General features: G+C 46.3%; 6 protein-coding genes across 7 annotated transcripts; 2 read left to right on the top strand and 4 right to left on the bottom strand.

Annotated features, from left to right (window-relative positions):
* Positions 1 to 740: 740 nt before the first annotated feature.
* DFL_005714 (uncharacterized protein) lies at positions 741 to 2,223 on the top strand (the record flags this gene model as incomplete). The annotated part of the gene is made up of 6 exons (XM_067635014.1): positions 741 to 986; positions 1,052 to 1,248; positions 1,309 to 1,417; positions 1,472 to 1,509; positions 1,574 to 1,776; positions 1,847 to 2,223. 6 exons carry the CDS (start codon positions 741 to 743, stop codon positions 2,221 to 2,223), a joined length of 1,170 nt encoding a protein of 389 aa, XP_067489487.1.
* Positions 2,224 to 3,811: 1,588 nt separating this feature from the next.
* Positions 3,812 to 4,544, bottom strand: DFL_005713 (uncharacterized protein; the record flags this gene model as incomplete). The annotated part of the gene is made up of 3 exons (XM_067635013.1): positions 3,812 to 3,898; positions 4,079 to 4,106; positions 4,183 to 4,544. The coding sequence occupies 3 exons, from the start codon at positions 4,542 to 4,544 to the stop codon at positions 3,812 to 3,814; spliced, it is 477 nt and encodes a 158-aa protein (XP_067489486.1).
* A 656-nt stretch (positions 4,545 to 5,200) lies between these two features.
* DFL_005712 (uncharacterized protein) lies at positions 5,201 to 6,202 on the bottom strand (the record flags this gene model as incomplete). The annotated part of the gene is made up of 1 exon (XM_067635012.1): positions 5,201 to 6,202. One exon carries the CDS (start codon positions 6,200 to 6,202, stop codon positions 5,201 to 5,203), a length of 1,002 nt encoding a protein of 333 aa, XP_067489485.1.
* Positions 6,203 to 6,313: 111 nt separating this feature from the next.
* On the bottom strand, positions 6,314 to 6,770 carry DFL_005711 (uncharacterized protein; the record flags this gene model as incomplete). 2 transcript variants are annotated; one of them, XM_067635011.1, is made up of 2 exons in its annotated part: positions 6,314 to 6,578; positions 6,646 to 6,770. In XM_067635011.1, 2 exons carry the CDS (start codon positions 6,768 to 6,770, stop codon positions 6,314 to 6,316), a joined length of 390 nt encoding a protein of 129 aa, XP_067489484.1. The 2 variants fall into 2 exon arrangements, with proteins under 2 accessions (XP_067489484.1, XP_067489483.1); XM_067635010.1 differs by having other exon boundaries at positions 6,742 to 6,770.
* Positions 6,771 to 7,578: 808 nt separating this feature from the next.
* Positions 7,579 to 9,766, top strand: DFL_005710 (uncharacterized protein; the record flags this gene model as incomplete). The annotated part of the gene is made up of 2 exons (XM_067635009.1): positions 7,579 to 7,747; positions 7,827 to 9,766. 2 exons carry the CDS (start codon positions 7,579 to 7,581, stop codon positions 9,764 to 9,766), a joined length of 2,109 nt encoding a protein of 702 aa, XP_067489482.1.
* Positions 9,767 to 10,752: 986 nt separating this feature from the next.
* On the bottom strand, positions 10,753 to 12,853 carry DFL_005709 (uncharacterized protein; the record flags this gene model as incomplete). Its single annotated transcript, XM_067635007.1, has 4 exons — positions 10,753 to 10,915; positions 10,979 to 11,839; positions 11,914 to 12,513; positions 12,600 to 12,853. 4 exons carry the CDS (start codon positions 12,851 to 12,853, stop codon positions 10,753 to 10,755), a joined length of 1,878 nt encoding a protein of 625 aa, XP_067489481.1.
* Between the last annotated feature and the right edge of the window lie 1,821 nt (positions 12,854 to 14,674).

Genomic DNA, 14,674 nt, shown 5'->3' with positions numbered 1-14,674 from the left:
CTACCCCTGTTTAATCCCGGAACGTCGGTGCCTTGGCCAACCTTCCCATTAAAGGCAATGAAGAGGACCAGAACCAATCATATAATCGACTCGATCCCGTGCCCTGGACCCTGTGATACTTCCACTGAGGAAAAGCTTGTCATTCGGTTGATATAGTTTCCTCCGGCTTGGCCTCGATATCACGATTCCGCCTGGATTTAGAATGTGCATTCATCGAACTTAATCTGTAAGTCCTTACTATCCCTGGACGATATTCTCGCATAAGGAAACTTCTATCCCAAAACGAGTGGTTAGAAGCGTATTTCATACAACTCACAAGGATTCCCACAGCGAGAAAGGTGGCCGCCATTTTGACAGATATCGCACGAACGTCGGGACTCCGGAGGAGGAACGTGGGTTACGCATTACGTTGAGAAAGGAAGGAGCTTCGTTACCTCGTCATGAAGGTCCTTATGTAAAGATGCTTTCAGCTTCACTTCGAAGATACTTCCATACTGGGGGGCGACAAGGGGAGGCGAAGAATGTCACCTTTTATATTCAAGTTGCCGTCCTAGCCGTGGGGTTCGCAATCTTTGTTTCGAGCATCGGACTATTGTTTGGGGTCAAGAAGTCAAAATTTTGGCTGTATACTTATACACGCCCTATGTCAGTCTCCAAGCCTTGCAAATCATCAAGCTTTTTTTGTGAATATTTTTTAGTTTTGGCTTTCTTTCTAGCGGGTGCAAAATATAACCGACAAGATGTTAACAAAATTCCTACTCCTTAGCCATTTGGTCCCTCTTGCTATTGCGACAGATTATACACTTTCCCCTGTCAGTTATGTCCAAGGAAAGGCTTTTAATCGTTTTATAACGATATGGCTCGAAAATACGGACTACAGCAAGGCTGCAGGCGACCCTAACATCGACTTTTTCGCGAAGAAGGGGATTACATTAAACAACTACTTTGGCGTTACTCACCCTAGTGAGCCTAACTATGTCGCAGCGGTATGTACAAATCCCTGCTATTCTAACAACATGCAAGAATTCAATATTAACTTGGACGTATTTAGGTCTCCGGAGACTACTACGGTATCAACAACGACGACGATAACATCATCCCAGCAAATGTATCTACCGTCGTAGACTTGCTTGAGGAAAAGGGAATCAGCTGGGGAGAGTACCAAGAGTACATGCCATACACTGGTTTCACAGGAAAGTCTTACAAGGAAGAAAAAACTCGCAAGAATCGATATGTCAAAAAACACAAGTGGGTACACGAACATGAAGCTTGTTTTTGTGATCCTATTCTAACTGCTTTCGGCAATAGTCCTTTGATAATGCACGCCTCTGTTGCGGATGTTCCAGACCGCCGTGCATGCATCAAGAATTTCACATTGTTCTATGAGGATCTTAGGAATAACAAGCTCCCACAATGGGTATGGGGTGCTTCCTCCTAAGATATCGAAACTTATATACTAACCTCAGCGTAGCTTTTCATTACTCCTGATCAGCAAAACAATGGACATGAGTATGTGCCAATTCCGACTATCCATAATCCGGATTCATGACGCTAAATGAAATTATGATTGCAGTACCTCAGTAACCTACGCCGGAAATTGGCTTCGAGGTTTCCTAGAGCCGTTACTCGAAGATCCTCACTTTATTAACAACACCCTCGTTCTCGTCACTTTCGACGAAAATGACACCTACTCAAAGCAAAACCGCGTCTTCAGTATCCTGTTGGGAGACGTTATTCCAAAGGATTTGATTGGCTCCGCTGATAAGGGATTCTACAGTAAGTTCCAATACAAAAAACAACCACACCACAAAGGTCGTTTCACTCACAATACACTCCCCATTTATAGACCACTACAGCGAACTCTCCACCGTCCAAGCGAACTGGGGTCTCAAATCTCTCGGCAGGTACGATGTTGGTGCCAACGTTTTTGACCTAGTAGCCCAGAAGACCGGCGACTCTGTTCGCAGCCTCGACATCACAAAAGTATACCTTAACGAAAGTTACCCCGGAATCTTCCACCGCACAAAATATGCCCCCCTTCCAGTTCCAGATACCAAGGCTTCTTTCGCTGGAAGAACTGTTTTGGAGAGTATTAAGGATATTTGGGGAAAGGTCCAAAGCAAGAGTGTGTACAAGGGTGCCCCGTTGTCGATACCATCTTTGCGAAACCCGCCGGTTTATCCGAGAGAGAACTCGAGAAGGAAGAGAAGAGGTGGGAACTAAGGATTTTACATGTGTCATTTGTCTTCGCCCTTTCCCTTTCCCTTAAGCCTTTATAGAGCCTGTAGTACTTCATTTACCTATTTGCCTTACAATAACACAATAAACTATTGATAATGTTGAGAGTTCACAAAGGAAAATAATAGAGAACGCTTTAACCTAGTAATTAATGCACCGTTGCATTCTTGAAACTGATTCATCTTTCACGTTGTTAGAATCAGGACAATATCCTTGACTTGTTAATATCATGATATAACCTGACCATACGAAAATGAATAGTAGCTATGGCTTCTCCGGTAGACTGGGTCGAGTTATAGCACCAATATTAGATATTAATAGGCTCCTAGCTAACAACTTTGGCCGATTGACAATTGATATTTTTGGGTAAAGTGGATCCGCTGGTACGAGACAAGGGCCCGCTGTGGAGCTAGCCAAGGCGCCGGCCGATAAATACATAGACTACCAAGCTTCCAGCTTCCTGTGTCAAGTACACATGGGCTGAGTTTTAAGACCTCGAATTAGCGAGACTCAACTGATTCCATCGGTCCGCTCGAAGAACTGATCAAATTCACAAACCTAATATATCTACGATCCTCCATGATATTGTTTGAATTGCGAATACAGGGCCCGCCTTCAGAGGACATACCGGCTTCATAATACCGGTATTCGGAAATATTAAATTCAATAAGCTTTCAAATGGGTGATACAAGTGTAACGGACTATCTAAAGATCTCGTAAATATATTCAAACCAGCAGTATATATATACATATCGTACATTATCCCCGAAGAACCGAATTTAAAACGAACCACTTCTTGTTCCGAATCCCATGGCTTCACACTAGAAACCTCATGCTCAGGAATCCCATTCGGCGCTCCCTCCAGTTCAACCAAAGGTACACCACTCCCCTCCAACTCCGGAGCCACCCTCGCCTTAGGATCCTCCAACTCCGCAACCCCCCTAGAAACCCCAGCTCCTGCCCCTTCCGCCACTTTACCTTTCTTTACGCTCCTTTCCTCATCCTCCAGCTCCGGAATCTCCGGTGGATCCGTTCTCTTCCACTGTAAAGTATGCGTATACCCTTTCCTCCTAAAACACACAAATACCACCAAAGCCACTAGAACAGCAACTATAACCCCAGCCACAATACCACCAATCGCACCTCCCGATAACGACCTTTTATCCTCCTTGTAGTAGTATCTTCAGGTGATAAGTTGAACACCCTCCCGTTACAAGTAACATTAGCCTTCCAATTCCCCTCTGTAAACGTCGATTGTTCCAAAAGACTTGAACAGTCTACTCGAGGGCTATTAATCCAAAACGTCGAATCCTGATCTTCAGCTCGCAGTTTCGGTAAGTCGGCGTTTAGGAAGGATCCATTGATGTCAATATCCTGTCCTACTGTTTCTAAGACCGGGAATCTGTTGAAATTCATCCATCTCTCGGACCCGTTGATTCGTAGATCGGACATGATCCATTCCAGCTTTGGAAACGAAACGGCTGTAAGATTCGGACACCTGTTGATCTCCAACGTTGCTCCTCGGGTACTTGTCGAAAGTCTTTCCTTCCCGATATTAATAAGATTCGGCAATTCAATCGTCTTCGAAGACCTCGATGTAATCTTCAGGTTGATTCGCTGGGTGATGATACGGCGATATAGTTGGTTGTGTGGGATACGGCTATTGAATCGTTAGCGGATATTACTTGCAAGAAGATTGAGTCGGTGCAGATTATTGAGAGTCTGAATTTGGTGGATATTGAGCTGCCGATTAGGAATATTACGGGGGTGTTTGTGGTTAGGGATAACGGAGATGGTACGAAGGTTACGCTGCCGTATCTTGAATCTGCGGGGTTCGTACATATGGGGATTCGGTTGGGCGGGTTAGTCTGCCGAATTTAACATACGTGGAGACGAATGTGAGAACCAAACTCTACAGTTCTAAGTCTAGGAAGGTACTCGAACCGAAGAGATCCTACGTTCGTAAGACTTGGCATGCGGAGAACGGTTAGGTTTAGGGCGCCGTTAAGGTGCATTATCCCACCGATGAATGAGAGGTCGGGGGCTTCGAGCCTTTGGACTTTTGCGCCATAGGGGATTCTTAATGCGCCGCGGGTTGTTTGGATTCCCTTTATGGTAGCGTTGATGATGTCTCGGCCGAAGTCAAGGCTTCCTGAGAGGGTTACGCAGTTTGAGAGGACGTCGAGGTCGGATTGGGGGTTTATGGTTTGGAGTTCTGCAATGCAGTTGGATGTCGATTGGGAGGATACGACTGTGATCGTGGTGAAGGAATATATTAATGAGAGTTTGAGTGTTTTCAAGCGCATTGTTGGATATTTAGACGTGAAGCTTTGGAGTTTGTAGTTAAATGTGTATTAGATTTTGGGATTTAGATATGCTTCGAGAGCGCTTTTAAAAAGAAGATTTAACAAACAGATAATTGAAGGAAATAAATATTAAAAAAATCATCAGACACAAGAAAGCAACGGCGATATATACGAAATATCGAATTAAGTCCCAAATCAGGCCATCATTCGATATTCAAATCATGATCCAACCCCTGTACCCCCGTGCCCATTTCTTGCGGCTCGGTTCACACCGTCAATCGTATTAACATTTGGGGCTCTACGCCTGCAGCTGCCGAATCAAGCAAAACGGAAAGGCAGATGCAAATCGAATAGCACCTGAAAAGTTAAAGGTTTAGGTAGACAGTTGGAACCTCGATAGATGTTCCCAGATATAATTTTCTAACGGTTGTGTGGCTGTGCTTTAAATAGGTATCAACGGTTGGCGTGCATCCAGCCACAAACGTTTTTTCTTCGCAGTCGCGATCGGAAAAGTAGGTAGACCATGGTAGCGAGCTAGCGCCGAAAGCTTGATTGCCACGTGGGCATAAATTTGATCGCTGAGGTTCTATAATTGAGTTTTGGGGGTTTTGATGCCTTTTGACCTGAGGCTCTGCTAAAATATTATACCCTGCAGATTAATCCGTTGTTTTAAGCTCTTCGGCCACCAAAATAACCACCGTTTCTACCTGTTCAGCTACCAAATCCGGTCTACCTTGCTGGATAAAATGTCCGGCTCTAGCAGCAATCAACCTTCGTCCCCTTTCTTCGCTTGTAATCCTCACAAGACCTTCGTTATATAAACCCCATGCCGGATTTGTATACGCCATAGCTACTGCCTTAGTCATGCCTTTCATCCTCAGACTCTCTTCAGCAAAAACATCCCAATCATGTCCTACAACTGTCAGATATGGTCCCTTTCCACCATCATCTTGCCTCCAACCAAGGAGCTTCGGTTCATAGCTATGAGGCAATAAAAGTGTGATGTTTCCCCTCCAAAACCCTTCTTTGTTTGTTACACGTGGGTGGAATAGCTTCCCCATACCTTCCCTTGCAGCACGAATGTTTTCAATAGTAATTCCATCGGGTAACGAGTGTTCATCGAAACCAAGAGCATCGGGATCGGGGTATAGGTCGATGAAGTTTGTATCTGTCATGTATGAATCAAGAAGTATCAAACCGGCTACGGTAGACGGGTAAGTTTGTGAGTAGTAACGAGCCAAGGGGCAGCCTATACTGTTTGCTACAAAGATTAAGGGTGTTTCCGATAGAGGTAATTGATGGTTTGTCGATATTATCTCTATCAGGACATGAAGGTCTTTCGTGATCGAGACGATATCATGACGATGTCCAGGCGGTAAAGACGACTGTCCTCCATCATCTTGCGGGTCTGGATCTGTGGTTAAACCCTGTCCGTAACGGTCATAGGTTAGGATAGACGGGTGAACGTGGTCCAGGGATAAGAATTGAGTTATACAGGGCCACCAGTGGGACTGTGGGAGCCCGAGACCATTGAGAAAGACGATCAAGATGTTTGCGGTGCCTTTTATGGAAGTGCAGGAAAGGGAGGCTGAAGGTTTATGAGGAAGGACAACGGACAAAGACTCCGCTCCGGGTGGGAGTGGCGGCTGATCTGACATTGTGATTTTCATGCAGGTACGGAATGACTATGAAGTATTCATGCAAGTCCCTTGCGCAGTAAGCTTGATAAAGTGCGACCTTGTGTTTGTTTATTTGTGGTATATTGATATCTATAGCTCCATCGACTCCTGAAGAGCGTCTTGATCGAGTTCTTCACAGACTTCGAGGACGAGATTGAGACTCTCCATGCACCCGTTGACGGCCACACGGAGCATTCGGGCAGTTGAAGCCTTGTAGTCGATGACGAGGACTTCGGCAGCGTCAGGAGCAACAGAAAAGGACCGCTGCACGAAGGGCGATAGCTCCTTGTCGACCGACAGCGAACGGGCAAGGATAGCCGCAAGACGTGGGGTAGGGAGCGGGACGTTGAGGACGCTGTTGTTTGTTTAGATTGTCAGTTCAAGTTGAGTTAGACACTTTTTAAAGTTAAAGTACTTAATACTTCAGGTAACGTAACGGGAATGCAGGTGGGAAAGGGTGGGAAGAGTGGTAGAGTGGGGTTGAGAGGAATGGGGCGTGACGGATGGACTTGACGTACAGGGAATGGGGGAAGTCACTATCAGCCATGTTGATCCAAGCAACTGAGGTGGCACCGGAATGTTTGGCGCCTTGCGGAAGAGGGTTCGGTTGGTGTGAAGACGAGGTGGTGTGAGGTGGCGATGGGGGTTGATTAGTGGGTTTGTCGGGCGGTTGTCGTGGCGACGGGGTTCCGCGTGGGCAGTTACCCTGTTTGGCCCCGCCTGTGCCAAGAAACGTACGTTGCAAGCCCGACTGGTCAACAAACAGCTGCTTCGAGGCACACAACAATAATAAACGGCGGACAGGGCCTTGTCGAGATGTGTACTTCAAAAAGAGACGGTTCGGGCAGCTGACTGTGATACTGTTTACAATTAATATACAACTTACATACCACCATCCTTTACCCTATTACCATCTACGATTCAATAGTTTCAGTATCATCGATTATCAATTGATATACACCTCCAAACAAACTATTCTTTGCCATATCATATTCAACACCATCACGATATATATCAGCCTTTATACTACAATCGATTTATTGTCTATTTATTATGCGCAGAGCTGCTGTTTTGGGCATGCAAAGTACCACAGTCTCAACCACAACCACAACCTCAACAACAATCACAACCGACTAAAAGAGAAACATAAACAATACCAGCCTCCCTCTCTATCTCTACCGCTATCTCTCATCTTTACCTTCATCGTCATCTTGTTCATCACCATCGCCCTAATCAGTCCTCACCTCCATATCCATCGATAGCAACAATATACCTTTCAAACAACCGTCAAGATTCCCCGTTACGCCTTCAGGCCGTACCGTGCGCACCAACAACCACCTAAACCGCTCGCCGAAATGGTGTCGACGGTGGCAACTCCCCGCAGGGAGAGATCCACAATCAGCTCCGTCCCAAATACCCCGAAGACTCCAGAGCCCAGCCTCCCGCCTGCCATCCCGGCTTCCTCGCTACCTCCAGCCCCCCCAGTCAAGTCGGCCAATGGATTAGTCGTCGAGCTCATCAAGTGTATGTTCTATATCACATCATATATGGGTACTGATATATATAAGACAAGACAGCGCTAATGGAGTGATTGTGTGGACAGACCGTCTCTACCTAGCATCCTACAGCGCTCCACCAACCGGCTCCACAGTCATTCCATTCCCTCGCAGACCAGACCGACAGTCATCCAGCAAGGACTCCAAACTCAGCCCTATTAGGCGAGGTACCCCGTCCAAGCTTCCACGAGGCAAAACCTCCACTCCTTCCAAGACCAGAGGGCCCATCTTCTTCACCGTCGATGATCGTCTTTTCTATAACAAGTTCCATTTGGACTTCGGTCCGTTCAACATTGGCCACCTGTACAGATTCGCTATCTGTCTTCATGATTACATGAGCGCCAAGGAGAATAAGAACCGTCAAATCGTGTTCTGGAGTAGGAGTGATCCAAGAAGCCGTGCCAATGCCGCTTGTCTTGTCGCTGCTTATCTTGTTCTCGTTCAGAATTGGCCTCCACATCAAGCTCTAGCACCAATTGCTCAGCTTGATCCTCCATTAATGCCATTCCGAGACGCTGGTTACAGCCAGGCGGACTACATTATCAGTATTCAGGATGTGCTTTATGGCATCTTCAAAGCCAAGGAAAACAGATTGATCTCCCTCAAGTATTTTGATGTCGAGGCCTACGAACGTTTCGAGCGAGTTGATCAAGGAGACTTCAATTGGGTTTCCCCAGACTTCATCGCTTTTGCTTCTCCAATCTTCCCTCCACCTCCTCCACCCAAGAAGCTCCCCAATGGTCAGATGGGACCAAAGCTACAGTACACCAACGAGTTCTTTGCTAGGCACAAGCCCGAAGGTGGCAAGTACCCCACTAATCTTGAGGAACTTGGAAGCACCAAGCTCACGGAGAGCTTCCGTAATGTTCTCGAGTACTTCTACACCGAGGACGTTGGTGTGGTTGTAAGACTGAACTCGCACCTCTATCCTTCCGAGTACTTTGTCAAGATGGGTATTGCTCATGTCGACATGATCTTTGACGATGGAACTTGCCCAGATGATGAAACCGTCAGGAAGTTTATCAATATTTGCAACAAGATGATTGCAAACAAGAAGAAGATAGCAGTCCACTGCAAAGCTGGACTTGGCAGAACTGGCTGTCTCATCGGTGCCTATCTTATCTACCGCTACGGCTTTTCTGCTAATACCTGCATTGCCTACATGCGATTCATGAGGCCAGGTATGGTCGTTGGGCCACAACAGCATTGGATGCATCTGAAGCACGACACTATTAGACAGTGGGCATTCGAGGATGCCTACGCAGAAGAGCGCAAAGACCTTCTTTCTCAACTCCAGCTCCTCCAAGATCAGCAAGGGTCCACTAAATTGGTCAAGCACCGAACCAGAATCACCACCCCAGTCGAGCAGACTCCTCCACGACGCCGCTCCGTCCTCGGCGAAATCGCCCCTGTCGCCAACGATATCTCCCCGGAACATTTGCCCGTCCCAACACCAGGCCAGCCAAGAAAGAACTCTGCCAAATTCTTCAGCCCGAATCGGTACTCCGTCCACGACGATCCTAAGCAATACGTCGATGGCATTAGAGTTGACACCGACGATGAGAATAATTCCTGCATCGAGGCTGAAGAGCTTTCGGAGGAAGAACTTCATTTGCGAGTCACGGCTAAGCGTCTCACCTCGAGGAGCCCCAAGGCAGGCGGTAGGACCGCCAGCCAATCCTACGCTATTTCAACAGTTACTTCTACTCCTACCTCCAAGATCCCAACAGCTCCCACCAGCACTACTCCATTAGGGAGTCCATTCGGCAGCAGCACCATTAGAAAGATCTCTGGTGAAAAGACTCCTCCACATATGATTAGCGCTAAGCCTACAACCAGCGGTCCCCTTTTAAAGGTCAGAGCTGTTCGTAGGACCGGAGCTATCAACCACACAAGAGATGGGAGGGTCAGGAAAGTCAGTGGACGAATCGTCAGCCAGGGTACTTCCACAACATCTTCCAGGCCAGCCAATATTTCAGAGCATTAAATCCTCTGCAATTGCATGCGTTCCTCTTGAATTAATCGGATTACGGCTGGACGATAAACCACGACTTTTGATGACTTTTGTTAGCTCAAACTAACCGATGACCCTCTATCTTGTGGCTGCTGGTAGCTTGAGGGCAACCCTTTAACGACGTTTACGATGACACTTATGATCATTTGCTTTTTATGTTTCGCTTCTCTGCCTCTTTTTCGTACTTTATTACCAGAACACTAACGACAACCAAGGATTGGGATCGTAAGCGGCGATAAACGCTTAGTTTTTGCTGGATAGTTTCGAACCCCCAATACCAATTTACCTAACCTTAACTTTGTGCTTCTTTTCTATCTGATATCGTTTTTCTCGCGTCTTCTATTCTATGTCTTATTATTATTTTCCACTGTGTGTTTTTTTCTTTTACTTTTTCTCTCTCCAAAGCATCTCATTCTTCATCAGTACGGAGCATAGTTTATTGTTCTCACTCCCGCATCTCTTTTGTAATGACTTCTATGACTTTAGCATAGCGTCATGTACTTTTCTTTCTTTCTTTTGTTGGCAGCCGAATCCTTGTATATTTATATCTTGGTTTTAAAAAGCGGCTGTTGAATGGATGGTATCTTCTATTCTATAAGAATATCTTTGTAATTGTACGATACTAGCATTTCTTGCGGTGAATGAACTTTTTCTACTTTGGCTGTGTGGTAGTATTTTGATGCGAGGACCTATAAGCTGCGTATTTTGCCTGCCGTCCGCCTTGCATTGGTTTTCTTTTCTCGGTGAACCGGTCGACTATCACCACAGGTTTCTCAAAAGCATTAACCGATACTTAACGGAATGACATTGGTATATAATATAATCGGGGAGTAAATCTAAATATCCTAACGCCTGAATTAACCAGAGAGAGGAAAAATTCGCAAATCATGAGCTATGACATTTGAAACCATGAACGAAGAAAATCATAAACGTGGATTCGTATATAAAGGTGGCAATCATCATGAGCCCCTCCGCATCTCAGTCGTAGTTATAGATACGGTTTGATCTGAATCGTACTTGACAACGCCCGGTTTGTAAGGCTCGTGATCACTTCGATAAGAGGTCATTTGGTTTTCGGGCGGTGGCGGGACGGCTGAGTATTTCTTTCGTCGGTAGCAGACTCTGTTTCAATGTTAGTCATTGCTGTAGCATACTCGAACTCGACGAAGAGGTTATTTTACTCACATTATGCTACCGATGATGGCTAATAGTACCAAGATACCACCACCGAGGCTCACGCCGAAGATAATCCGTTTATCAACGCCACCGATGTCGCCCTCCAAAAAGCCAAGTCTTGATTCAGCGGTTGGAGTCGGAGTGTACGCTGTAGGTGGACCAGAAGTCTCAAAGAGTTTCTTCACCCCCGTACCAAACGATATAGGCTGCACACCTGTCGTCTGCATCGTGGCCGGGAACGTCGCCTCGACTCCGGATGGGACGGAAGTAACAAGCGTTATTTCCGTCACCGTCTTCGTAGTCCTCTGTAGCGATACCGGGCAATCAACCCGTTCGTATTCCATGCATTGAATCCCACGGTACGTAACCTGAGTACTAATCGTTGTAGTCGTCAAACTCTCCGTCGTCTCCCCAACTTGTCTCGCAGCGATACTCGCCGAAGAAGTAATCGTCGACGAAGCCGAAGCCGGCGTACTCTGAATAGCACATTGTGTAAACGCTGTAAAATATATCGGAGTGGTAGTACTAGGTGCAGCTCCCCACGTATGATCCGCAATAGCCACCATAGCACCAGCAGCAGCGCCGATACCGAGTTGATAGCCTTCTTCGACTCTTAATTGACATCCGTCTATTTCGTCTCCCGCTGGGACTATGGTGACGTTGGTGGTTAGTTCTGCGATGTGAGTCCAGACGCTGACTTCGACGCCCGCGCTGGCATTGAGGTCTAGGACTTCGGCGACGTTGACGCCCAGGATTGAGATTTCGGGGGTGGAGATTTCGAAGCCGGCGCGGATTGTGATGCGCAAGACGGCTTTGAGGGCGACGCCGGCGGATTCTATTATCACGGGGAGGAATTCGAATTGGCCGCCTCTGTTGAGAATTAAACGGGGTTAGCTTAATCGGTTCGATGTACATATTGCGCTTGTGCGTACAAGAAGACTTACATATCAGCCTCTGCGACCTCTTTCGCAAATAGTCCGAGTTTCAACTCGGCCCCATCATCGATCCTAATATGAAATCCACTAGTAATACTTATCTCTGCATCCGCACTCAATATCAAATCGACAACAGCCACAGCCCCAAAGAACAGCCTCTGGGAAATCTGAACCCCAAACTGTGTCTTCGAAGCAAACAAATTCAACGTATAGGTGATCCCCGCCGCAAACACAGTATTAAGTTCTACATAGAGCTCTAACTCATCAAACTGGAATCTCAAAGTAACCTCGGGAATCTCGGGTACGTCGATGTTAAAATCGACGTCGAGGGGTGGTAAGTCAAAGTCATCGAGATCGAAGCCATCCGCTAGATTTCGGAATACACCACTGGTATAGTTTCTGACGTAGTCGATTGCTTGGTCGGTTGTATTTTCTACGGCGGCGCCGACTTGGTCCGTGAAGTTGGTGAAGGTTTCGCTGATGTTGAAGGGCCCGTCGATGGTGAGTTCGGCGAGGACTTGGGCTCTGAGGTAGCAGGTTGTGCAGGTGACTTCGACTTTGTAGGTACGTTCTACTTCTGCGCTGGGTGAAATTTGTGAGGTCGTCGTACTGAATTCAAATGGATGTATTTAGTTCTTTTTATTCCGATGTCGTGATAAGATGCCTGTGTATTAGGAAGGGGGTATGAAACATACTCTTCCAAGCTCAGAAGAACCGCTCCATCCCAACTTTGTTCGAAGGAGGTGGTATTTGAAAAAACCGTTTCCCGCTTTTGCAGATGGCTAACTTCTGATAGTGAACGGCCAATAAGTCTCATCACATCTCGGGGAGACAGATCTGGATTCTTCGACCATACTGAAAGATCTGTTCCAGCCGGATTGGAGATTGCTCGAGCGGTAGAAATTCCGAGTGCGCATATTACGGCGCGTACGAAACCTGAAAATAGCATCTTTGACGCCCACGCACAATCTAAACTAGCTAACTAGTAGATTTGTATATAAATGATTCGAATCTCAGAAGAATATAAAACACCGCTCCCTCTTACGATTTCACAAATGAAAAAGAATTGTATTTTCGAGTCATTGCTAAGGGGATTCCATTCGCTTTAATATTCTTACTCTGTATAGACCCAGACCTACCAACCAACTCTTTCAACCTTGGGGGTTAATCAAGTTGACCGGTTTCTAATCGTTAGCCCCTCGCAGCCTGCCCCACGTAGCTTAGGCATGAAGCTCCTCAGATCGGGATGTAAGTATAAGCACACCGCTAACTCACTCAAATTCCTGCAGGTCGCGGGTTGGATAGAGGCGCGGTGGCCTTCCCTTTCAGTGGTCTAAATTTACTAGGATATGCTATGAAAAAGTGGAGTCCTGTGCATGCATGTTGGGACGGTAAAAAGTTTGTTTGGATCCTGTCATACATACGGGTTGGGCACCAGGGCCTCGGAGCAGGGTCCCTGAATACTTTCTCAGTTTTGTGAGAAATCCTAACAAGGAGCCCAAGCGCCTGTCATCTTATCGTAACTGTTCAAGTAAATGTTCACGTACCGATGTGGCACGACGGCATGAGGACGGCGGGTTGGAAGGCTACCGTGACACAAAGGTTAATTCGAAACGATTGGTGTTCGGGGCTTCCTTCTTTCGCAATTCGCGATTAACGTTATCAATGGGCACATGTCTGGATATTGATTTCGAGTTTTGACAGATAAAACCTTTTGATCTTGCGAAATAGAAAAACTTCTATAGATCCAATGCAAAATACCAAAATGTGTGGCGGGGAAAGCTCACCGTGTGGTATATCCGCAAAGGTTTGTCAGCATGGTCGATCGATCTTTGTCTCAGCCTCCTTCGAACCCTGAATGGACCGTTTTCCAAGCTGAGATGTGGAGCCGCAAACCTCTAAATATAGGTTGCCGATTCTTTCATCATTCTTAATTCTTTCAGCCTCATTTCAGTCACAGTCCCGTCTTTCGTAAAAACCAAGCTTAAATATCTTGGCTTTAAGGTGTTAGTAATTGATGATCTCGAATATTTTTGCCCTAGGCATGCGGTTAACTTGGCAGTAACCCGCAACTTATGCAGTTTGGATCAGATCTGGAGGGGAGGTCAGCATTGGCACGATACCGTATATGCCGGTACATCGTCTGAGCCGGGTTCGATTCTAGTAACAGACCATGGTGGATGACTGCTCAACGGCAGTTGGCTGCAGCCGCAGCTGTCTAGTATATTGCTCATATCTCGACCGAGCAGTCAATCTTTACCTACCCAACACCATTTAAGTTCTCATGAATTCATCTCTGATTTTCTACCATTAAACTTGCATGTGTCAATGGCCATAATTAACAACAACAAATTCAACGCGGTTCGCCTGGATTCAAGCCAAATCCAGGCGCTCGAGGCAGAGTTTGAGTTGGACCCATGGATAGCTAGTTCGCCTGGCCTAGATAAACGCAAATCCACCGAAATCCAGGTTGAAGACATTATCATTTTATTTAGGTTTGGATGTATTACATCCAAGCCCCACTTCAGTGGACCGACCTCGGACAACCATGCTTTTAAAGTTCTTTGTAAAGGAATACATGCGTAATCGATTCGAAGGAAGGCGCTGTTAACACGGGTGGAGACCGTGAGGGTAATACATATGCATGCATTTCCAAGAATAATAAAACGGATAGCAACTAAGCTTAACTGGCTTAATATCCATCTGACGAGCTTCGAGACTGAAGATTATCGGCTAACTAGAATATTACCAGAATCGACAGGCATCTTTC

This window comes from Arthrobotrys flagrans, assembly GCF_004000055.1.
Source record: "Arthrobotrys flagrans strain CBS H-5679 chromosome Unknown unitig_9, whole genome shotgun sequence".
Taxonomy (NCBI): Eukaryota; Fungi; Ascomycota; class Orbiliomycetes; order Orbiliales; family Orbiliaceae; genus Arthrobotrys; species Arthrobotrys flagrans.
The sequence above is the reverse complement of the archived record's forward strand: the minus strand, read 5'-3'. Positions and strand labels throughout refer to the sequence as shown.